General features: G+C 42.9%; 2 protein-coding genes across 3 annotated transcripts in view; both read left to right on the forward strand.

The window, feature by feature from the left end:
- The window catches only part of TARS3 (threonyl-tRNA synthetase 3), a gene marked incomplete at both ends in the record, with an annotated part of 35,380 nt that extends 25,597 nt beyond the window's left edge, over nucleotides 1–9,783 (forward strand). Inside the window, 6 exons of the mRNA XM_084254191.1 lie at nucleotides 1,871–1,948; nucleotides 2,041–2,141; nucleotides 4,509–4,613; nucleotides 7,230–7,302; nucleotides 8,250–8,364; nucleotides 9,635–9,783. Coding sequence (XP_084110317.1) covers nucleotides 1,871–1,948; nucleotides 2,041–2,141; nucleotides 4,509–4,613; nucleotides 7,230–7,302; nucleotides 8,250–8,364; nucleotides 9,635–9,783 — 621 coding nt within the window. The remainder of the gene's footprint in view (nucleotides 1–1,870; nucleotides 1,949–2,040; nucleotides 2,142–4,508; nucleotides 4,614–7,229; nucleotides 7,303–8,249; nucleotides 8,365–9,634) is intronic.
- A 2,543-nt stretch (nucleotides 9,784–12,326) lies between these two features.
- On the forward strand, nucleotides 12,327–20,975 carry TM2D3 (TM2 domain containing 3; the record flags this gene model as incomplete). Of its 2 annotated transcripts, none has more annotated exons than XM_084253507.1 (6): nucleotides 12,327–12,417; nucleotides 12,897–12,974; nucleotides 14,555–14,712; nucleotides 16,760–16,934; nucleotides 18,942–19,017; nucleotides 20,810–20,975. In XM_084253507.1, 6 exons carry the CDS (start codon nucleotides 12,327–12,329, stop codon nucleotides 20,973–20,975), a joined length of 744 nt encoding a protein of 247 aa, XP_084109633.1. The 2 variants fall into 2 exon arrangements, with proteins under 2 accessions (XP_084109633.1, XP_084109632.1); XM_084253506.1 differs by having other exon boundaries at nucleotides 12,327–12,414; nucleotides 12,879–12,974.
- Between the last annotated feature and the right edge of the window lie 4,015 nt (nucleotides 20,976–24,990).

Here is a 24,990-nt window from a genome sequence, read left to right on the forward strand (position 1 = left end):
TTATTTATTTTTTATTTTTTAATTTTTAAAAAAAGAATTATGTATTTATTTATTTATACAAGCATTGGGTATAGTCAGAAGTGCGGGAGGGTGAGAAAATTCACCAGAGCCAGAGCGGGTAGCAGAACAGGCAGAAGGACCGAAGTACACTGCTGAGGGGAGCAGCGGGCGCAGCAGGAGAGGTCTGCGTGCCATGTGGGACCCTCGGCTGTGGCTGGGGATCGAACTGGGGATTGAATCGGCACTGCAGAGGCTGTGGGCAGCTTTGCAGCCCAGTGCTCAACCACTGTGCCACCAGGCAAGGCCCCTTCATACATTTTAAAAGAAATCCTCTGGCTTCTTCAGCACTTCTGCCCTGGCCTCTACCACTGAAACCAATGGAAAGCCATCAGCCCCATGCAGCTGGATGGCCCTGCATCAAATTTCCCTCACCCCCTTTTCCAAAGTTGCAATGTGTCATTAAGGTCTCTAAGACCATCACAGCCCCACACCTACATGCGGGAACCCAGCACACCTGCAGTGTAGACCACAGAGCTGCTGGGAGCCAGAGACTTGGTTCCCCTGGGGCAGGACAGCAGGAGATTTCTCCTTCACCAGGGTGCCCTCCCATGCTCATGGGCATGTCCTGTGAGGGCTAGTGCTTCAAGTCCCCATAGGACATACACTTTCTCTAGATCTTGCATAAACCAAAAGCTTGCTTAGCCCTGGCTGCTCTCCCGGTTCCTCTTCATGTTCTCAGGCCCAGTGAGAGACCCAGTGACCTCAGCTTTATGTTCTTTCCCTGGCTTTTCCTTGACTTTTTAATTCCCTCAGTCATGTCGTTACCTGCTGTAGCAGGGCCCCATTCCCTCTGGGAATGTGAACCAGTGTCTCTCCTTTCAGAACCACAGTGAGGGAGGAGGGTTGCCTCCCAGCCTGCGAGACCAGTACCTTCCCCAGGGCTAGTGCATGGGAAGCTGGTGCAGTGGAATTAGGCTCAGAAGGGAGCCTCTTGGAGCCTCAGCCTCCTGGGACCTCAGCCAGGCTAGATCCTGCCCTGCTCTGACTGAGAGTCTAGAAAAGCCTGCTGGGACCCTGGAAGTCAGCTTTCTGGAACACCAACTTTGGCCCCAAGCCCCCTCCCCCTGACACAGTGTTTACTATACTCCCAGTGTCAGCCTCCTTCCTGGGCACCAGTATATTGGTGTGAAGACAGGACTTGGGTGGCGTCTTAGCCTCTGGTCAGGTACCAAGGAAGCCCAGCTGCTTTCCAAGAAAGCTGGACTCAGAAAATAGCCAAAGACTTAACCCTTTTATTAATACTCATACCTTCAGTGCTAACTACCTTCACTGCATGCTAACTTGAAGGAATTATATGGCTTGGGCTTAAGTGTCTTCCCTCTCCCACACCCTATAAGTTGTAAAGGGCACCTTCCCCTAGCTATCTGTACAGAGGTGGTGGAGGGAAAACAAGAGAGAGGGTTCAAGGCTTGTCCCTTGGTCCTCTTATACAGGATGCAAGAAGGAGCAAGATCAAAGCCTTCAAAGTGAGGAGCTGGGATGTGTGGCGGGCAGAGGGCACCTGCATCGGCAGGAGGGCCAAAAGATCCCGCCCTAAGCACTGCAATTCACAGGGTTATTTACTGCATTATATTTTAATTTTTCCAATATTTGTTTCCTGAAAGCAAGTGCTATCTTAATCATCTTTATGTCGCCTCTGCTCAGTAGTTTATTGAAGATAATAGATGCTCAATACATGCACGTTGAATTAAAATAGAAAGTAATTAAGGTCTGTTCTAATTTACTTTTGTGAATTATATGACAAAAAAGATACAGTATAGCATGAAGTAGAAGTTTTAAATGTTCTTTTCTTTGAAAAAATGGAATACAGCAACTACAGAATAGCTTGATGGAATTTGGAAAACCATGGAAGATGAACCCAGGAGATGGAGCATTTTATGGCCCTAAAGTAAGTAGTTAGTAAGTAGATCACATGCTTCAAAAAGAGTGAAATTTAAAAGGCTCAGAACTATCACTAAGCAAGAATCATTTAACTTACAGATTGATATAAAAATCAAGGATGCTATTGGCAGATACCACCAATGTGCTACAATCCAGCTGGACTTCCAACTACCTATTAGATTTAATCTTACGTATGTTAGGTGAGTTATTGAATGTGATAATGCAATAATAATATCCTAATTATTTGCTGTTAGAACACTAGCAATACAGAAATAAGCACTTGTGAGTGAAATATATATTTGTATACCTGTTTGTAATTTAGTTGAGATGACTTGAAGCCTTTGAAAATTCAGTCAGGTATATTTGTGTGTGTCTATTTCTAGATTTTTAGTTCTGTTCCACTGATTCATTGATTTTTTCCTTTGTCTATACCATGCTGTTTTGAGTACTGTAGCTTTATGGTAAGTCTTAAAATGAGGTAATGTGAATCCTTTATTCCTTTTAAGAATGCTTTTGGCTATTTTAATTGTTTTGTTTTAAATAGATCTACCAAAAATCCCAGTGGGACTTTTTATTGGAATTGCATTAAGTATAGAGATTAGTTTGCATAGAGTTGACTTCTTAACTATTTTGACTCTTCTAATCCATGAACTTCTTTGATTTCTTTCATTAATTTTTATAGATCTCATAGAAGAATTGACTATATCTTTTCCTATTTATACTTAAGTATTTCATTTGGGAGGAACAATTGTAAATTTTCTTATATTCTGAATTCTAGTATCCACACATTCATTGCTTATATTGGGAAATACAACCAATTTTTGTATGTTCATTTTGTTTCTTGAAACTTTGCTGCACTCAAATAGTTCTAGGTATTTTGTGATTTATTGGGTAGACTTCTTGGAATTTTTTTCTTTTTTAAAGATTTATTTATTTATTATTTATACAGGCACTGGGTACAGTCAGAAGCGCGGGAGGGCGAGAGAATTCACCAGAGCCAGAGCGGGGAGCAGAGCAGGCAGAAGGACCGAAGTACACTGCTGAGGGGAGCAGCGGGCGGCAGGAGAGGTCTGCGCGCCATGTGGGACCCTCCTCCGGTGGCCGGGGAGCAGCCAGGGATCGAACTGGCGCTGCAGAGGCTGTGGGCAGCTTCGCAACCCAGTGCTCAACCGCTGCGCCACCAGGGAGGCCTCTTGGAATTTTTTATGTAGGCAATCATATCACCTGCAAATTGGCATAGTTTAATATGTGTGCTTCTTATTGCCTTCTTTCACCTTTGGCATTAATTAAATATCTCATGTTATGTTGAATAAGAGGTTTGAGAGTGGATTTGCTTACCTTGGTCCCAGTTAGGAGCAAACAATACAGTGGTTTTACCTTTAAGTATGGTACTTACTATAGGTCTTTGTAGATGCTGTTTATCAAATTGAGGAAGTTCCCTAATTGCTCCTAATTTTCTACTTATCCCTTGTAAGAAAATTATCTTCAAACTAGACACATTTTATATAGTCTTCACTACATGTTTACAAATTAATTACCCCCAATACCTACAGTGGGCCCAAGTAGGAAATTGAAATAAATACAAATAATCATTAAACACATAAAATGCCATTCAGCTTCACTAATTACACCAATGGAAATTTAAAAAAATTACATTTTCTAACTCACAAAAAACTTAAACTATTATTCATCTTCAGTGTTTATATAAAAAAGGAGAATTTAGATACAGAAACACATTTTTTTATTTTTTCACTGTCTAACAATTGTTCAGTAAAGTGGAGTAAGCAATAGCTCAAAATAAATCTAATTTTAAAAAATTATGATTTTCTAGATTGCCTCTTATTAATAGTAAATTAATTCAAATTACTACTTTAGAATAAATCAATAGAGGAATAATAGAGAAAATGACCTAATATTATCTAGATAATATTTTATTTTCCGGGCCTCCCCTGGTGGCACAGTGGTTGAGCGCTGGGCTGCGAAGCTGTCCACAGCCTCTGCAGCACTGGTTCAATCCCCTGCTGCCAGCGAGGGTTCCACATGGTGCAACAGACCTCTCCTGCCGCCCGCTGCTCCCCTCAGCAGTGTACTTCATCAGTCTGCCTGCTCTGCTCTCCCCTCTGGCTCTGGTGAATTCTCTCACCCTCCCGCACTTCTGACTGTACCCAGTGCTTGTATAAATAAATAAAGAAATCTTAAAAAAAAAAAAACTAGAAAAATTTTATTTCCCTTTGGTTTGTAAAATAGATTATAATTTAAAAGGAAAAAGCGTTTATTTCTATTAAATGGAAATTTAAAAAATTACATTTTCTAACTCACAAAAACTTTACGGCATTATTCATCTTCAGTGTTTATATAAAAAAGAATTTCGATACAGAAACACATTTTTTTATTTTTCACTGTCTTACAGTGAAACATTAAACAGTTAAACATTACATATTTAATGATTACTTAAAAGAAGCTCATCTTATTTACCTATTTTGATAAAACAATTCATAAATACAGGGCAAGAAGATATCTTTTTGAATCATAAGGAAAGATATCAATATGTAATTTTCACTTTTCAGCAAGGATGGGGATGATAAGAAGCGTCCTGTGATCATTCATCGAGCCATTTTGGGATCAGTGGAAAGAATGATAGCCATCCTCTCAGAAAACTATGGGGGGAAATGGTAAGTGCTGTAGAAAAGGAAAGCTTCTTGTCTATTCTTAAAACTCTCATCTAACAAGATAAAAGTAGTATATCAAAACTGGTGGCTCCTGCCTTACAATTAACAAGTATTCGAACTGCACATTAAGAATTTGTGTGGACGTAGCTTGATGAAAAACCAAAAACAAAGAAAACAAAGACAAAGTGACATAAAACTATAGGAATCATAAAATGAATTATAAGAAAAGGTATCAATAGGTAATATTCATTTACTTTCCTGCGAAGTTACCTTCTTGAGAACTTAGTAGAGTTGAAGGGTTATTTTTCCCGCCTATTTTAAGCCCTTTAAATGTCTGCTGTAGAAAGAGTGCTCCGAGCATGTTTTGGACATTACTGTCTAATGAAGGCTTATAAAGGTGCTAAGAAAAGATTCACCCAAAGTCAAAGAATGAAGTGATTATTCTGAAATTAAATTGCTTAAACATGTTGATCGAAAGATGAAAGAATCTGTGATATAGTCTGATTTTTATAATAGACATCATCTCTCACTGTACTGCCACATCTCCTTCAGCCCATGCTGTTTCCTTCGTGGCGGTGCCCTGTGACCACTGATGAAAGAGAAAACCACACGAGCCTGGCTCACAGATGGCTCTGAACAGGTGCCCACACACGGCCACACAACGCTATGGCAGCACAGTCACTGTTAGAGATGACACAGGTCAGGGGAGGGAGGGTGCCCGCGAGTGTAGGGATTTGAGGGGTACGTCTTGGAGTCCCCTTTGCCTGGAAGGGTAAATGGCTGGAGGTTGGAGTTAAACTGATGTGTGGACTCCAGGAGCTGCTTTGCAAAAAGATCAGAGACTCAGAAGCAAGTAGAATGGAAAACAGGACATAAATTTTGGGGAGAGGAATGTAGATGATCCCTCTATGTGAAGGTGATATTGCCCACCCAAAGGCCCTCACTGTGAGCACAGGTATGTCAGTATTCAGAGCCCAGAGGACCCGTGCTCTGATTATACCCCCCGGTGACTGTCAGAGGACTGTGAACAAGGTGGCCAGTAGGGGCAAGGTGTGGGTGCACCAGCAGTGTCTAAACAGGGGCTGCACCTCTTCTGAGGACTCAACTTCCCATCTGTAGTGCTGAATCCTGAACCCTCTGGTGGCACCATGACTCCGGGGAGCTGCCAGCTGTCTAGTGGTAGGTCGATGGGGTCCCCCTCATCGTGCAGAGCAGGGGCTTGTCCTCACTGGAATAGACAGCAGCTCTGGATTTGGCTTTGCCCTTCCTGCCAGGCCTCTGCCAGCAACACCACACTGGGATTAGTGATAACTTACTGAACCTACTCACTGTCAGAACGCAGTGATGCCTGGCCACCAACATCATTTTTTTTAGCAAAAGAAATGAGTCACTGAGCCGACACGATGAGATTCACTTGAATTAGTTCTGTCTTGAGGCTCTGCTGTGCTCTGGCAGGCACAGACCGTGCAGCTCACACGGTTGACACCAGCACCAGATGGTAATGCTGGGTCACCGCCACAGCGTTGTTCCAGAGCCCCTTGTTTCTGTCGCTCTGCCAGATTCTCCATCTGGCAATAGTAAACACTGCCTTTCCTTCCACCTTCAAACTAAATACTCATTATGCTGATGAAAAAGACAAACACCACATCAAACATTGCTTACACCCACCTTTGTCTTTAAAAATTGCTTAAAACCATTTCGTTTGAGATAATTATAGATTCACAGGTAGTGGTAATACAGAGAGGCGCAGCTTGCCCTTTGTTTCCCCAGTGGTGACAACTTGCAAGACTCAATTGAGTAGATTCTCATCACAATTAAGAAATTAATATTGATACACTCCACCAGCCTAGTCAGATCTCATCAGTGTACATGCACTCGTGTGTGTGTATATGTGTGTGTTTTATAAAATTTTATCACATATATAGATTTCTGTGGCCACCATCAGTCAAGACACAGAACAGCTCCATTACTATAAAGACCCCTCGCTATATTGTTTTATTGCCACGTACGTAGCCTGTGCCCACTCAGCACTAGACTCTGGCAGCCACCAGTTTGTTTTCCATTATCTATGATCTTATAATCTCAAAAATGTTACATAAATGGAATCACACATGCAGCCATTTGAGACTGGTGGCTTTTTTTTTTTTTTAAATCATTGGGATTCCCTTGAGAATCTATCCAAGAGACCCATCCAGAGTGTCTCGAGTTTCAATCCTTGGTTCCCCATTATTGCGAATAATGTCCGTGGTGTGGGTGCACCCATCTGACATTCAGCTGCTGAGGGACATGTGGGGTGTTTCCAGGTTGGGCTATTATCAGTAAAACTGCTGTGTGTGAATTTTAAATTCCCATTTCTCTGAGATCAATGTCCAGAAGCGCAGTTGTGGGTCGGAAGTTAAGTGCGCGTCTGGCCATCCTATCTGTGTCTTCCCTCCATGTCCCATCAAAATCCTGTCTCCCCTTTTGTCTGCCCTGCTGTCCTGTAGCTCTCCAAACACTGGTTTATTTCCATACCACTCCACCTAATCTGCTCTTTTGCAAATTTTACTGATTATTTTTAGAATTTTGTAAGTGATCATTTTATTAGATTATGAAAGTATGTATCTTATACGTTTTTAGGCCTTTCTGGCTGTCTCCTCGTCAGATAATGGTCATCCCCGTGGGGCCAACTTGTGAAGAATATGCACTTCAGGTAAAATCAGAGATATTGAGAGTACATCACAATCTTGACATGTTGTCTGTAAAGGTCTTTGACTTAGAATGTTATTCATGCCTTAAAATATTGCATGACTAACACAGTAATTTACCCACGTTCTCAGTGAATTGGGAGTAACACCTGAATCATGTCTCTTTATGTAGCTGTCAGAGCTGTTTTATTGCTTAATATCTTAAAGAAATTAGCATTCCCTCCCTCTCCACATGATGTATCCCCTTAGCTCTCTTCTCTTTCCATCCCCACTTAACCTCAGAAACCTCATTTCATTTATTAATGTCTGCTAGTCTTTGTATTTTACTTTCCTGAATGGTCCATGTGTCCAATATTTGTCTCTGTCATTCTGAGTTGCTTTATGGCACTGCACATAAGTTCCTAGAATTCCTCTCATTTTGCTGTAAATGGCAACATTTTGCCTTTCTTTGTGGCTGAATAGTATTCCACAGTGCAGAAAGACCACCTCTTCTTCAGCCAGTCCTCCATCAGTGGGAATGTATGTTGTTTCCATGTTCTAGCTATTGTAAATAATGCCACAGTAAACATTGTAGCGCATATAATTTGAGTTGGTGGTTTCATGATCTTTGGCTAGGTGCCCAAGAGTGGGTTTGCTGGGTCACATGGTATTTCCAGTTTTTGTTTCTTAAAATAAACTGGATCATAAATTGAAAATTGTAATAGACTGGCATATTTCCCCCGCATGGCAGCTAGTTCCCCAAGTGGGGTTATATAAAAGAGATGGAAGTTTCAGTCTTTAAATCTAATTACAGAAGTGACATGCCATCACTTCTGCCCTTCTCTCTGGTCACACAGGCCAATGTGGAGGGAACTATTCAGGACGTGAACACCAGAAGGCAGGGACACTATGTGACCGCGGGTGCTGGCTACCACAAATAATGTAATGATAAAAATGTTTCATTTTCTTGTAGGTATCCAGTGAATTTTTTGAAGAAGGATTCATGGCCGATGTTGATTTAGATCATAGTTGTACTCTAAATAAGAAAATACGGAATGCGCAGCTGGCTCAGTATAATTTTATTTTGGGTAATTTAATTTTGTAGATATTTTCCCAATGCTTATTTTTTTTCACTTTAATTCCAAAAAACAAATAAAGAATAGATACAACTACTTGAAAATAACATTTCAACTTATACACAAAGAGGATTCCTGATTAGCCATTTCTAAATATTCTTCATTGGAAGAAAAGTTACAAAATCTTACATGATTCCTATGGTATAGTATCACCAGCAATAGTTAATATCTCAGACCAACAATGAAGAAAATGTGCAAATGATCTCATCTGTAGAATTATACTCTTTATGTTTCAGTCATGTGACAGACCAGATATATTTCCACCTTGTTTTTCTGGTTTATTAGAAATCTTTGGGATTGAACTAATGAGTAAAAATTTTTCAGATTTAAAACTGATCAGAAGATTTAAGTGAAAAAAAAAATATCCTGAGGCACAGGAGTAACTGGATGCAGAATTTAAGAGTCTTTTTAAGAGTTAGAAATGAAAAGAAACCGATACTGATGTACCTGTGCATACTGTTATCACCTGCAAATTCAGAGTCTGCAGGAGGCAACCTAAGTAGAGCTGTCCTGCTAGCAGTTTGTTGTCAAGTGTTTAATTCTGTAGTGGGTACTGGAGTGTTTCAGTTGGACTTTTTGTGCGTTGATAGGATTTTTTGTGTGAAATTAGCTTAGGTAAAGTTGGAATTTATTGGGAGGCTTTGGAGTATCTCATACATGGAAGATAGAATTAAATAGCCAGACCATCAGAAAAGTACATGGGAGAAGGAGAAGCTCAACCCTTATTGGGACTGTTTCTCCCCACTTCTGGTTCTGTTTAGCTTGCATTTCTTATGCTTTTCTTGAATATCTACCTTCTTCCTTCCAGAAGGTAAGAAACATAACTGTACATTCCTGAATCATCTCACTCTATGGCTTCCTGGGGAGAAAAGTTTTTCCCAAGACTCCAGAATATTCTGAATTGGCTGGTTGACCATGGGCTTGGTGACCCCAACTTGGGCAAGGGATCTTTAAGAGCATCCTGCTCCCAGTGTACCTCAAGACTACAATAGGTGTTCTTTGGAATGGGTAACAGAAGGATGGGATTAGAAATCATTCCTTCCCTGAAGAAACTTTTATCAGATAATCCCCTAATGATCATTGGATTGATAGTTAATAACTAATAGAAGAAAAACTCAACTAATAGAAGAAAAACTCAAGATATGTTGTCATGTGACTGTTGACCTAAAATTTAGTAAATCGCTGATTATTTATAAAGTTTATGTATCTTTTTTTCCAACAGTGGTTGGGGAAAAGGAAAAGGCAAATAATGCTGTAAATGTTCGAACCAGAGACAAGAAAATTCATGGAGAGATTTCAGTGGCTTCTGCTATTGATAAATTGAAGAATCTCAAGCTATCACGAACACTAAATGCTGAGGAAGATTTTTGAAGTCCTTTCTTTGTACTTGATTATATGTACTTGATTATATGTAACTTTGTTTTGACCCTTGAAAATATATTTTTCATAATTAATGTTAGTACTTTTAAGAACTTTGGCTCCACTGATGGGTCCACAGATGGGGATGAGAAAGGAGAATATGAGTGAGCATTTCATATAATGGACAAAGTTCATAAAATGGACAAAGTTTAATTCACTGTGTCTGAGGACAAAAAGAGGACAAACTTGGGAGATTTTTAATTTTCCAAATGCCTTGAGACTTAAATGGAAGCATGTCATTGAAAGAGGGAAATACCAGGAAATGAGAATTATGAGATTCTTTGCTGTGATTTGTGATTCTCAAAAAATATACTTCAAATATATCTGCAGAGCTTTTTAAATAAGGGAGAAAAATCTTTATTTTCTAGTAACATTATGTCTCAGGTATTTTTATGGCCGTTTTACTAAAGTTCACACTGAAACTGTATCTCCAAAATTAGAATCACTGTTTTGTTTTAATCAACAGGCACAAAAGAAGCGAGTACGAAATACTGGATTGCTAACACAGGATTCTAACCCTCACGGGAATTCCGTTGTGGAATCTACTGTTGTTTGCCCTGTAGTGTTGCTATGTTTTATGCTTCTAATTGGCAACTGGGCCTTGCTCATCTTTAGAAAAAATAAATTCCCAAATAAAATGCATCCATGTTTCCGGTGATTCAGTGATGGGCTTATACCATAATGACATGATTTCCTAAATTTCCTTTTCCACTAATTTATACTCAGCTGAATTTCTGATTTTAACTGAGAAAAATACCTTACCACTCAGAACCAAATTAAAATGTCTTAATGCCAATGAGAATTTACCAACCAAAAAGTACTGAGTGTTTACTTGGCTAACTACTGTGGAATTTAAATTTATATAGGCCCTGTCTTCTCAACATGAATATTTAATTAGCTTCCTGAACAGTTGGTAAATAAAGCGTATTCTACATCAGACCTGTGTAGTGCTATAAAGTGCTAACTGTGTAATTTCCTAAACTAACATCTACTGAGACCAGGCCCTATTCCATATGTATTTTTTTGCATTCATCAAAGGTGCTGGTGAGGGAGTGGGGAGTCAGAACCACCTCCCAAAAATGATTTTGTGGCAGGTGGATGTGAAGAGGGAAGTCAACCACCGAGGACAAAGGAAGCAGTGGTAGAGATGGGTGCTGATTCCCATGACTACACAGGTAGCAAGAGGGTCCTGGGGGGCAGCTCCTCTCCCCAGGAGAGCCCTTCTCCAGGGAGAAGCCCATGCTTTGGACGTCTTTCACATCTTGGGCTCTGGTCCCATTGCTTTGGATCTGAGGACATGCTCGTAATATTTAATGTCCTGCCTCTCCCAATCTTAAAGAAACTTTCTGGGACTAGTACCTGTTTGTAAAGCAGTTGGCTAGTGGTGAAACCCACAGCAGGCCACGGCACTAGCTAAGCTGGTACATTTCGAGCGTGCTGTCCGGGCCACGTTCATCTGCAAAGGAGCACCTGCACGCAGTATCTAGCACACAGCGGCAGGTTTTCAAGTGTCACTTCCCAAACTTGCCCGCCTCTGGCTGTCAGTCACCCTAAAAAAGGGCAAACCCGGAAATAAAAAGGTTAATAAAAGGGGGCTAGTTACATAGAGAGTGCGGAGGAGCAAGAGGAAGAAAATGATTACTGGCCTGCTGAACGCATTCTGCCCTATCTGCAACTAACACAGCTCAGCCTAGAGGAGCCCAGAATACCAGCGGAGGCTGGCAGCGCGACGGGCAGCTCCCCTGCCAGGGGTCCGCGCGGGTCACCCGGTGGGTGGGGAGCGGATCAGAACCGCCGCGCCACTCCCGACCCACAGCCCACGGGGGGTGGGGGTGGGGGTCGCACCCGGGCGGAGAGCAGGTACCCGCCCCACCCCGGCCATGGAAACCAGAGACGCTTCTTTGGTCTTCACTCCCGGTGGAGGCACTTCCAAGTCAAGCAGGTGGGCAAAGAGAAGGGTGTGGGCTGGACTCAGTTAAGAAAATAAGAAGACACCAGTGTCCGCTTTACTAACGTCCTCGTCTCAGCCCACCACCGCCGCTCAGCTCCTTCCCGGTTCCCAGCAGCCCCCGCTCATCCCCCCGGAAGTGGCGTTCAGGGCATGCTGGGAGTTGTAGTGCCGCGCGCAGAGAGGGGGCGGGGCCGATAGCGCGCGCCGCGGCTTCCCTGGCGCGTGTTCCTCCGCACACCGCCTGCCCCAGCGATTCTTGTACAACTTTAGGGGTGAACTCCGGTCCCAGGCGGCCCAGGACGCGCGGGCCACTTGAAGACCGAGCAAGCTCACCGGGTCGCAGGTGGCAGCAGCCCGAGGATCGCCCTGCTCTCCCGGGGAGCTACCGGCCGAGAATCGCAGATCCCAGCGGAGCCGGGCGCGCGCCTGCGCCTTTGCTTCCGGGAACACGCCTCGTCCCGCCCCCTTCGGTGCGCGCATGTCGGCGCCCCGCCCCTTGGCTTAGCTCCGCCCCGCGGCCCGGAAGTGCGCGTGGGCCGGCAAGATGGCGCCTGCGGCGGGCCCGCTGCATGTCCTCTGCCGTGTCTGCCGCTTGTTGCTGTTCCTCTCGCAGTTCTGCATCTTGTCGGGCGGTGGTGAGTTGAAGCCCGCGTCTGCGCCGGGATAGGCGGGGTGGCAGGGGGCTCCCCGGGACTGCTGGGCGCGTCCGGTCTGGGCCTGCGGGCGGAGGGCAGAGGCTGCGTGCGGGGCGCGGGGCTCAGGGTCGCAGCAGCGGAGTTTGGTGCGTCTTGGCCGCCGCCCCTCGCCTCAGGGACCTCAGAGCCCCTGAACTCGGCTGGGGAGCTTGGAGCAGAGGGGACCGAGGGCTCCGGGGCGCGGCCGGGGAAGCGGAACTGGATCCCGATCCCAAGCTTTGTTAATACCCCAGTTGCCTAGAGATCTAAACTGGGTCGATTCCGGTGGTGGTTGATTCTTTCGTGTTCTGGGCAATCAGGCTGTGAGGTTTTCACGAGCAGTTATTGACCTGCGTGGACCCTGCGTGTTAACCCTACATACCAAGACTCTCAGCCCCCAGGATAACATGTTTCTCTAATTGTTGGATCCTTAAATTTAGAGCATTCGCAACCGCTGGCTCAGTCAATAAAAGATCCGGGCCCTACACGTACTTTCACAGTAATTCCCAGAGCAGCAGGTACTAGACATTTTCTATTCTAGTAAGTGTGTCTATTTATATCTAGTAGTCTGTCTCTCTCTCTCATACAATTTCTTTTCCATTTTTTGAATAGTTACTGTCTTTTAGATTACGTGAGCCAAGGGCGGCATATACAGAATTTCCTTGTAGACACTTTTCATGTTTGAATACGTTTGGATATATCTCTGCCTCATCTCTTTTTCCAGTTTCACACTCCTCATTTCCATCTCCTGAGTTCTGTTATTTTTCCACTTCATCCATCAAGATAACCATCAGTGCTTCTTCCCCATCAGAAAATCTCTTCTGTTTCTTCTTGAAGCCTGTTAGTGATGTTGGATATTAAAGTCTCCCTCTCCCAAGGCTGGTGGAATGGAAGCATCACAGAGGAACTGATAGAGACTTGGAGTCTAGGTCTGATTGTGCTACTGGGAACTTGAACAAATTATTCCCCCGCTTGGGCTTGGGTTTCCACTTTCGTAAAGTGCTGAGTTTAGTCTGGCCCTCTAAAGTCATTTATGCTGTGTGATTCAGGAAGCTTTCCACTCCCAGTTACAGTAGTAATACGAACATAAGAAAAACAGCATTTGTAGAATTGCCTCCGTAATGCAGTGACACTACGTAGGATCAGATTTAAATGAGTTTTAGTGTGTTTTACAAAATTGAACCTTTGTCTGTTTCCTTTGGAGTTCTGTTATCTCAAGCAGTTGAATCTGGCAGAGATATTTTACTGATTCTTATGTGACTATGAAATACTACAAGAAGACAATAGTATACTTGAATTTAAAACAGATTATTTTATAGAGAAAGCACAAGAATTTTTGACTGTTGGATACTTTTGGAAGCTGCTCTTCCTCTCCAAGAATACTTGGAATTTTGACCTTTTGTTTACTGATAAAAATACATTGCATTTCTGGCTAGGTTGGCTGGGAAAAAATGCACTCTGCAGGACAAGTTATTAATAATAGAGTTATTTTCAACTTTGGTAGTATAAAACTGTAGATATTGGGTTAACAAATTATAGCTTATAAGTACCAATGTGAACTATGACAAGGGGCATTTTCTAGAATTGGTACCATACTGAATCAGTTAAAGTCAGTGGTTTCATTTCTAAATTAATGCATTCAAATAAAAAGAATATTGGATTGGAAGTTGAGAGACTTGAGTTCTGGTTCCAAGTTTTGCAAGATCCCGTTGATCTTGAGCAAACCCTACCAGCTTTAAGCCTTAGTTTTATCTTAACGTGGTAGATTTTGAGTCCCCAACTTCGACTTAGCAATTTATATACACACACACACTCTCTCTTATATATGTATATTTGTGTAACCACAAGCACTTTTGAGTCGCATGATCATTTAGGAGACAGTAATTAGATATATTTTACTTAGCTCTTGCTCCAGGTCACATAACTAGCTGGTGGCAAAACCCAGTTTTGATTTTGGGATTGACTCCAACTCTGTGCTTTTTCCATTCCTCACAGCACCTCATTTATAATGAGCTTACCCTTTACCTAAGAAAATTGTTTTTCTTTTGTTCTGACCAGTGTTATAATAGAATATAAGCTGTGCGTTCGTCTTTCACAGAAAGCACCGATATTCCACCTTACATGATGAAGTGCCCTAGCAACGGTTTGTGCAGCAGACTCCCTGCGGACTGTGTAGATTGCAAGACAAATTTCTCCTGTGTCTATGGGAAGCCTGTCACGTTTGACTGCACAGTCAAACCTTCTGTTACCTGTGTTGTAAGTATTGCAACTAAGGTCTTTCTGTGTAACCCTGTCCTGTTCTGGGACATGGTCAAGGAGAAAAACAAGGTGTCCTTTTCCCTTCCGTTTTTTGGCATTTGGTCTGCAGAGGGCTAGAATGTTCCTTCCATTCCCCAGATCTTTCTGTAGTTCCTTCCATTCCCCAGCTCTTTCTGTAATTCTCTTGAGGCCTTGTGTTAGGAGTGGGTGAGGGAGGCCGCACTCCAAAGAAAAGAAGATTTTATACTGACTCTGCCTGAATGTCATTTTCATAAACTGAAGTATCTGCCATTTTCAAATCCCAGTGTTACCCTTTAAAGTGCACTGGAAAATGCATCTGATTGCCAGGTAGTCTTCATGACTATCTTTGGGTATCAGTCAGTCTGTTGCTGTGTCTTAACTAGAATTTTCTGCATACTTGCCTAGTGGCTAACCCACTTGAAGGCTATTTCAGGGGTCTGGTGCGTAGCAGGTCTTTAGTGTGAAATGGGAGAACTTAAGGACTTAGGGGCGCTTTCCCGGTATTCCTTGGTTTGCCTCAGCTTCTTTGATGTTCACCTCCCAAAATTGGTTCTGAGTGAGACACAGTGCTCAATTTCTTCCTTCTTTTGTTGCCCCCACATCATGCAGATTCACTTCATGGAAAATAGAGGATAAGAAAAATAACTGTGGTAGAGGAATTACAAAACTTAGGGAAGTTCCCAAACTCCCTGGTCATGGTGCCTGGTACAGTCCTTAGCCTGCTAAGATGTACCAGGTTGGTTCTTTCTCTCCACCTACTCCAGGTGCTTTTGTGTCACCTGTTTCCTGTATTACTAGCCAGTAATATTGACCCCATAGCCAGTAATATTGCCCATTCCTCAGGTGTAGAATATGAAGGGTGCAATTTGAGGGTCTGTTTCTTCTTAAAAATGAGAACAGTAAAACCTGGTGAGTTGGCTGACAGGACATGTGCATCCCAGCCAGCCAGCCTAGGACAAGCCACCGTTCTTATTTGTTTAATAAGGACCTGTAGGTTCCCTTCTTGGTAAATAAGCTACCATCTCAGTAAGGAATTATTTATGATCATCACCTGTGTGTAACTCCTCTCTTGATATGTGTGGGTGCCCTTGGGCGCTCAACCTTACTGTGAACTTTTAAGTTAATGGAAGACATTAGCCCTTGCAGTCCACGCGCACTGACTAGGGACTCACAGGCTAAGGGAATCACAGTTGGATTGCACTACACAAAGCAGTTATTTTATAATGATCATGTAAGTATAGAAATACATGGAAAAACCTCCCAACCCTTTCCATATCAGATTACTGCTGTTCCGGTTATAATAGTAACTCGAGCCAGTTGACGCAGGCTAGAAACGTGCTTGACACAAGTATTACTTTGCTTTCTTGAAGATGTCAGACTCCTGGATCTGAGCAGGTATGGTCGCTTAGCTGGGTTCTGTGCTCTTAGGCTCTTAGTAGTGACAGCTGTTGCAGAGGGAAAGGTAGCAAATCTTCGTACTATTCATGAGCTTTTGAAGGGTCTGTACTTCTGTATAGTGAAAAGATGGATTCAGTAAATGCTGGGATGCCAAACCTCTATGTACTTGGGGAACCTGTGTTCTCTGCATAGCTTGCGACTCAGTGACCTTGAACAGATGGCACATTATCTGCGCTTCCAACTCTGTCATTCTATAACTTTATAAAATAAGTTTCTTTTCCTGTATTATAAAAATATGCAAGTTCATTATTAAAAATTTAAACAAAGTGATGAAATAATCTTAATGCCATGAACTAACGTTTTTTGATAAGAATTTAGCTAGATATTTGGGGGTGTATATTTTTATGATTAAAGAGTCATTTAGGGTATATGTATATCTTTATGATTATAGGGTCATTCCACATACATTTGTATATGCGGGTTTGGTACCTATTTTTTCCACCACTTCTAACTAAGTGAGAATTCAATATTTTAGAAGCTTTGTGCCAGATCACTGTGTAGTTCATTGACATAGTAACAAACTGCAATATCATGATTGACTAGTGCTGTGTCCTCTGGCACATAGGATCAAGATTTCAAATCCCAAAAGAACTTCATCATCAACATGACTTGCAGATTTTGCTGGCAGCTTCCAGAAACCGATTATGAGTGTTCCAATTCCACCAACTGCATGACGGTGTCTTGCCCGCGGCAGCGCTACACCGCCAACTGCACGGCGCGAGACCATGTTCATTGCTTGGGTGAGTCCGTTCCACGCAGTTCGTGAGTACAATGTTTTTCTCTAAGCTTGCTTAGAGAAATTTTTTTTTTAAAGATTTATTGATTGATTGATTGATTGATACATACATACATACAAGCACTGGGTACAGTCAGAAGCACGGGAGGGTGAGAGGATTCACCAGAGCCAGAGTGGGGAGCAGAACAGGCAGAAGGACCGAAGTACACTGCTGAGGGGAGCAGCGGGAGGCAGGAGAGGTCTGCGCGCCATGTGGGACCCTCCTCCGGTGGCCGGGGAGCAGCCGGGGATCGAACTGGTGCTGCAGAGGTTCCGGGCAGCTTCGCAACCCAGCGCTCAACTGCTGCGCCACTGGGGAGGCCCGCTTAGAGAAATTTTAAACAGAAATTTAAGAATTGGAATTATTTAATCAGAACCATTTCATTGGCACTTTTTAGTTCTGTCAAGGTTATTAATAAGCTCAATGAACTAAAAAAATTAAAAGCATTCAGAAAATTTACAAATCTCTTAGCTTTTCAAATGTAATACTTGACAAAACAAAGAAAAATATGTAAGATGATGAAGCATAATACATCGATTTCCCCCTTATCCAGTTTCAGTTATCTGTGGTCAATATTATGTACAGTAAGAGATTGAGAGCGAGAACACATACACGTGATTTTGATTACAGTACATTGCTATGCCTTTTCTATCTTACTGGTTCTTTATAATCGTGTATCCAGTTTCGGGTGTACAGGAAATGACTTCGTGTACATGGGATTTGGTACTAGCCACGGCTTCAGGCATGCTCAGGGGGTCTTGGATTAAATGTATACCCTGCAGGTAAAGGGCAGACAACTGTCTACAGTAAAGGATTTTCAACCAGTTAACAACTAAAGCAGTGCTGGCATCATGTAGCCACTGCCAGAGTGCTCTTTTGGGGCTCATGCCCTGCCTCCTCTTCGGAGGTAACGACTCTTCTGAATCCCCCTCACTTCCTTTTCTTTAAATATCACATGTATGTGACAGATGAGGCTGTGATATTCAGGGGTGCGTGTCTCATGGTTACATGAAATAATGGGCTGTGTATGGTCATATGGGCCTTTCTCTCCTCTCAGCGTTATGGCTCCGAGTTTCCCCCCTGTGTCTTCTCTAAAGTTTTTGACTCCTGTCTAATAACCCATTGTATGAGTGTTTAACAGTGTGCGCTTCCCCAAGTGCTTGGCTTATGTACAGCCTTATGCTCCTCAGGGGGAGCTGCTGCTCACCTCCGTGCGCCTGTCTCCTGTGTGCAGCCTGTGTGCCCCGGGTGCATTGTTGTCCAGAGTGGTTTTTCAGTTTACATTCCCACCACGGGTGCATAACTCTTTGACGACCCAAATCCTGTCCCATGTATGTTGTCCTTAAGTTGTGTCTTTTTTCGTAAAGCTTTCTAGGAAAGCTGAGTTTTATATTTTAGATACTCACCCTAAAATTCTGTCCCAGATTTTGGCTATTTTTTTACATTTTTGCTGTGGTACCTTTTGATAAACAGAACTTGAAAATTTTAATTGTTGGAGTTATTGGTCGTTCATTGTTAGTGCTTTGTTGTTAAAGAAATCTTTCTCCCTAGATGGTGTGTGGGCTGCAGTAGATTCAGTTTCACGTTTTCCCCATGTGAACAGCCACTTGCCTCATAACTCTGGGCCAGTCCTGTGTGCCCCATGTCTTGTGGGAAGTGTTATATGTGTGTGGTCTCGGCTCTTTCCCCACTGCTTGTGTTGTCGCTCAGTACCGCACCGCCTTAGGCACTCTTTACCCAACCCTGAGACTTGGGAGGCCCTATAGGGCATCTCACATTCTTAGGTGATTTAAATATTCTAAGCTTATAAATGATAAGGACTTTTTTTTTGCTTCCTGTAGTAGTAAACCTTTTTTCATTATAAAGAGAATCGACTTTAAATTCTAAATAACAAGGCCCTAGCGATAAATGGATAAATGTCTTTTTGTAGGCGTGTCTTTATACCCGTTTCCTTTTTTTTTTTTTCCCAAGGTAACCGTACTTTTCCCAAAATGCTGTACTGCAACTGGACTGGAGGTTATAAGTGGTCTACAGCTCTGGCGCTCAGGTAAGCTTTGTCACTAATAAATGCCACTTGCATTTCTTTGGGATCAGTGGAATCTCCCAGACACTGAGCTCATATTCTCTTCCATGTGTTAAATAAACTCTTGAAAACTGTAGCAGCAGGAGCTCTTAGGTGGTCAGCCCGGCAGCTTCGTGGGATTTAGTATTAACTTTTCTCCCAACTCGCTTGCCCATTTTAGGGATGACATGAATGAATCAATGTAGGTCATTTGGGGCCGTCAGGGTTTCCCATCCTGAATGACCATGAGTACAGAAAATGCCACAGAGGATTTACAGTAAGTGGGCATTTTTAGCAACTTCCTTCTTGTAAAAATAATATTCAGTATTAAAAACTTAGAAGAATGAAAATGACCAAAAAAATCATTGAAATTCACTTAGAATACTACCATTCTAAGATAATTGTAGATACAATTTGTATATAAAGATATACTTGTATTTCTCAAACTTTCCAATAATTAAAAAATGTGCCAAGTCACTAAAGGGTGTGCAGAGCAGGTGAGATACTGATTAAATGATTAACTATTTAAAGTTGCTCCATCGACAGTAGAAGCTTTAGAGTTGGCTTGAGACCTCAAGGCCTGCAGGGTGATGTGGGGCGGTTTCTCAGCCTGGTCACAGATGATGTTCTCCCCAGATAGTTCTTTGTGGTGGGCTCTCCGGGGTATAGGAGGATGTGAGTGACATCTCTGGACTCTCCTTACTAGATGTCAGTGACTCCTCCCTCCCCCCCATTTGTGACAGTCAACAGTGTCCAGATATTTGCTGACAGTTCCCCAGGGGGCCAGAATGGCCCCTTGTTGAGAACCACTATGTTAGGGTTTGGGCCTGGGCAAGAAAAGATCCTGCTTGGTGGAAGGCGTAGCTGGAAGGTAAAAGAGGGGTCCGAGTTAGAAGATTAGACAGCAAGAGTAAGATTTGACAAATGTCCAGGGTCTTTGTCAGCAGCTGTTCATATTCAAACTGAAAACCGACTTTTAAAAAAGCAGCTTTCTTTTGGGATAATTTTTGATTTCCAGGAAGAGCCGTACAGAGTAGAGTTCCTGGCACCCCTCATCCGACTTCCCCCAACATTGTTAACGTCTTATTTAACATTTGGCTTTTAAAAAGTAAGAATAGTCTGCTTCTCAGAGCTCGACATCTTTCAGACTGTTCGCTGTGAGTGTGATGTCTCGGGCTTGCTTTGGGGTCCTCTGGGATGGGAGGGTTTACATGAAATGGGGCTGGCCAGGGTCGATGATTGTTAGAGCGCCTGTTCTCTTTACTCTGATATGCTTGGAATTTTCCATGATAAAAATTTTACAAGACAAAAAGAAAATAGTAAAAAGGAAAGTGTCCATTACTGTTAGATCTTAGAATTTGAAGGGCCCTAAAAGTCATTTCTGCCTATCCCTGCATTTTTAAAGCTGAGTCACTGTCAGTCCGCCGGCCTGATGGCATTGGGCTGCCTCACGAGGCTGACTGCTGACTTGTCACACTTTCTGGTAGACGGGGTTGCTGCTTTTTTCTCTGAATGAGCTCTTTTCAAGATGAAGAAGTGTTGAGATTGATTACTTTAGAAGAGAAGCATCGGATTTCAGTAGAATTAAAATTGCAGTCTTTCTTTTGACATGTAACACGCCTCTTGCCCCTGGTGATGTGGTGTCTGCATCTGTGAAATAGTCACTAGTGTAAGAGTAAGAGGCCCTTTCACAACTACGAGTTAGCACAGTTCTTGAGCCACACCTGGAGGGGGTGGGGGGTTCTGTCTGATGGATCTGGCCTGTTTGCCATTGCAGCATCACCCTCGGGGGGTTTGGAGCCGACCGCTTCTACCTGGGCCAGTGGCGAGAAGGCCTCGGCAAGCTCTTCAGTTTCGGTGGCCTGGGAATCTGGACCCTGATAGATGTCTTGCTAATTGGAGTGGGCTATGTTGGACCAGCGGATGGCTCTCTGTACATTTAGGTGCTTCAGAGAGGAGCAGTGCTCACAACACGTCCTTTTGCCTTTCAGAATAAATGTGCCGTGAGGGGGTTATTTATATGTTTTTAATGTACAGCATCTGTACTTCGCCTGCCTTGATGAAGGTAAAACAAACACTGAACCATGCTTGTCTCAAATTTGTTTTTATTTGCCTGAAATATATTTTTTTCTGTGAAAAATTTAACTAGAAGAACAAACTACAGTGGTTGAAAATCTATTTAATTCCTATGACTTTAGTTTTATATTGTTTAAGTTAAAGTGTATCACTCGTGTCTCTGGCCTGAATGTCATCTGTCTCGAAAAGCTTGTCAGCTCTGGTCGCAGAAAGTGGGACTTGTTTTTATTCTTTAGCGCAATGAAGTTACCTACGTAAACTTCAGTGACCTGTGAGTTCTGCACTGTAATAGGTATGTAGTCTTGGCTTGTGTGACTGACGTGAACTGCACAACTTTTGTGTCTAGTCACTGTGGTCGAACTTAGTGACATAAAAAGGTTGTAAAAATACTGAAAATCAATAAAGTTACAAGATACTTTAAGAAACTTTGCAGATGTGTTTTCTATATTAAAATATAATCTTGAGCGATCCTAGCAAGTGATATTAACCGGTAAAATGATTCCTTTTCAGGACATTACTCCATTTAAGAGCTACATTCATAATTAGCTGGTTGGCTGATAGTGAAAGTGTTTAAAAGTGCATTTCAGTGTGGTAAATGTTTTTGTGTCTTTTTAGATCTTTATTGGAGAGAGAAGTGAATTTTACTCAAGGTTTCTTTTGAAACATTTACACATTCTTAGCATTTGCCCTTTCAAAATGGTCACCTGTTACTTTTTAAACATGTGTTAATATCCAAAAGATTAGCTTGTCAGAGATAGGAGCTGTAAAATTTTTTGGAATATATCCATAAATCACCTGGAACTAAACCATATTTTTTTCCACCAGATTATTATTATTATTTTTAAAGATTTATTTATTTATTTATTTATACAAGCACTGGGTACAGTCAGAAGCGCGGGAGGGTGAGAGAATCCACTAGAGCCAGAGCAGGCAGAATGATGAAGTACACTGCTGAGGGGAGCAGCGGGCGGCAGGAGAGGTCTGCGCGCCATGTGGGACCCTCCTCCGGTGGCCGGGGAGCAGCCGGGGATCGAACTGGTGCTGCAGAGGCTGCGGGCAGCTTCGCAACCCAGCGCTCAACTGCTGCGCCACCAGGGAGGCCCTCCACCAGATTATTAATTGCAGCCTACCTGAAAGGAGACTGGAATTACTTTTTTGTGATCAGGTGCCATTTAAAAATGGGCTTTTGAACTTCAGAGCCTACTTAGCTGTGTGTGGGTGAAGTTGAGTAACAGTCCCAACTCTGGTCACTAGGTGGTGTGTCTCCATTACATTTGCTTCCATTTGATTTCCAGAAACTTTTTAACTTGCTTATTCCTAGGACCGGGAGCATGGGCGGCACTTCTGGATGGGAGTGGTCCACTTTGCATGCAAACCACACTTTCTTAACCATCATGGGTACACAAGGCTCTTGACTGAGCAGGTATTTGAAAGAAAACCTGTTCCTGCAAAGCAGCAGCCCCTTTACTAATAAAAATTTCTCCTGGGGCCTCCCTGGTGGCACACGGTTGAGCGCTGGGTTGCAAAGCTGCCCATGGCCTCTGCAGCGCCAGTTTGATCCCCGGCTGGGCGAGGGTCCCACATGGCGCGCAGACCTCTCCTGCCACCCACTGCTCCCCTCAGCAGTGTATTTCGTCAGTCTGCCTGTTCTGCTCCCCGCTCTGGCTCTGGTGAATTCTCATCCTTCCACGCTTCTGACTGTACCCAGTGCTTGTATAAATAAATCTTTTAAATAATAACAAAAAAAAATTTCTCCTGGATCTCTGCATTTATGTCTGTGTACAAGAGACTCTCCCAGCATTTCTCTGTTGAGCTACCACCATACTCGGAGCAGCCATGGAAATAATGTGAGTTACTGGCAGTGTGTAGTGCTGGTGGGGGAAAATAAGTAACAGCTTACTTCACAGGTGGCCATTTTCTTGACTTTGGGGCCTGAGTTTAATTAAACTCCAGGGTTTGAAAGAAGAAAGCTAAAAGGGTTTGAATCCATGAAAGGAAATAAGCAATGAACTCGTTCCCAAATCCTAAAAACCTTTCTATAGGGGGCTAGTCTTTGAAACTTCAAGGACAGAAGCAAATCAGGGATGCTTCTATCAGTGAAGGTAATGGAGCTTCCTTGATGGAGCACATCACATGGTCATTGAGACATAACTAAAAGGGAACTGAAGGGATTTCTTAATATAGTTTAAACAAACCAGATTGGTGACCTCATCCATGATTTTGAAGGGGTATCATAGAGGGTAGGTGTGATCTCTAGAAAATTACATTGGCCTCTGCTGTCAGCAAAATGTGTTTAGGTCTGAACTTTGAACTCCATTCCTGTGTTCTATGAGCTCTGACAAGGGGCTCTTAGATAGGGAACCTCTTCATAGGTGGGGAACCATATCATCACCAACCACTGTTAGATGGTTGGCTGGGAATTCTAAATTTATCCCTGCAGCATACAATATGTCGTTAATTTGTCTTAAGAATCTCTTGCTTTGGGGCCTCCCCGATGGCACAGCGGTTGAGCGCTGGGCTGCCAAGCTGCCCGCAGCCTCTGTAGCACCGGTTCGATCCCCGGCACCGGCGAGGGTCCCACATGGCGGGCAGACCTCTCCTGCCGCCCGCTGCTCCCCTCAGCAGTGTACTTCGTCAGTCGGCCTGCTCTGCTCCCCACTCTGGCTCTGTTGAATTCTCTCACCCTCCCGTGCTTCTGACTGTACCCAGTGCTTGTATAAATAAATAAATAAATCTTTAAAAAAAAAAATCTCTTGCTTTTCCAGTGCTCCTCCACCTGCCCCAGAAATTTCTCTTGGACAGTGCCATGTTCCATCTATCTGCTCTATTGTCCCTAGCACACAGTGGCTTTCATATGTATATTGAGTTGATGCCAGGTATCTTCAAAGTATTGTGGCACTTGAGTGGATTTCTGGGCACTGGCAGTTGTGGATGCAGGGAGGTGATGTGCAGAAATGGCTTCAAGTTTATATTGGCCAGAGCACCATGTTAATCTAATTTCTGCAAATTGCTGAGGAACAACTCTGCTTTATGGTGCTTATAAAAAGATTTTTTTTTCTGATTTAAAAATGTAAATGTCTTCTCAGCACACAAGTTTGTTTCCCTACACTTTATATATTTTTTATACCTTCTGCCATCTGCCAGAATTGCATTTATTTTTGGCACATCAGCAGCTAAGGAATTTGCAAATGATTTAAATTCATTCCAAAAGCAATGAGTGGAAAAAGCTATCTACATCTCTTCAAATACAACATCAGGAACATTTAAAAATGAAGGTAGATTCCTTTACTCTTGCACTTAAGCTTTCCTTCTTTGCACACCACATCTGATGAAAATCACCTTTGAAGTGTCACCAGGATGTTAGGGGATATGTAGGTTAATTTTATGGTCTAGGCAAACTTGGTGTAAATTCTTAGATTTGAAATATTGAAATTATCTTCTATAAAAACACTTATGCAAAAGAAGGAAACTTTGAGACATCCTACCTGGCTGGTGAACTTTCTGCGGATGAACTTGAAGCTGGTAGACTTTACGGTATGAATATTATATATCAAGAAAGCTCTTTTTTTTTTTTTAAAGATTTATTTATTTATACAAGAGTACAGTCAGAAGTGCAGGAGGGTGAGAGAATTCACCAGAGGAGGCAGACTGACGAAGTACACTGCTGAGGGGAGCAGCGGGCGTGGTAGGAGAGGTCTGCACGCCATGTGGGACCCTCGCCGGCAGCCTGGGATGGAAACGGTGCTACAGAGGCTGCAGGCAGCTTCGCAGCCCAGTGCTCAACTGCTGCGCCACAAGGGGAAGCCCTCAAGAAAGTGCTTTTAAAGAAAGTGCACAGCAATTGTATGTACATACTGTAGCTGGGGGAATGATGACCATACA

The sequence above is a fragment of the Talpa europaea genome, assembly GCF_964194135.1.
Source record: "Talpa europaea genome assembly, chromosome: 14".
Classification (NCBI taxonomy): Eukaryota; Metazoa; Chordata; class Mammalia; order Eulipotyphla; family Talpidae; genus Talpa; species Talpa europaea.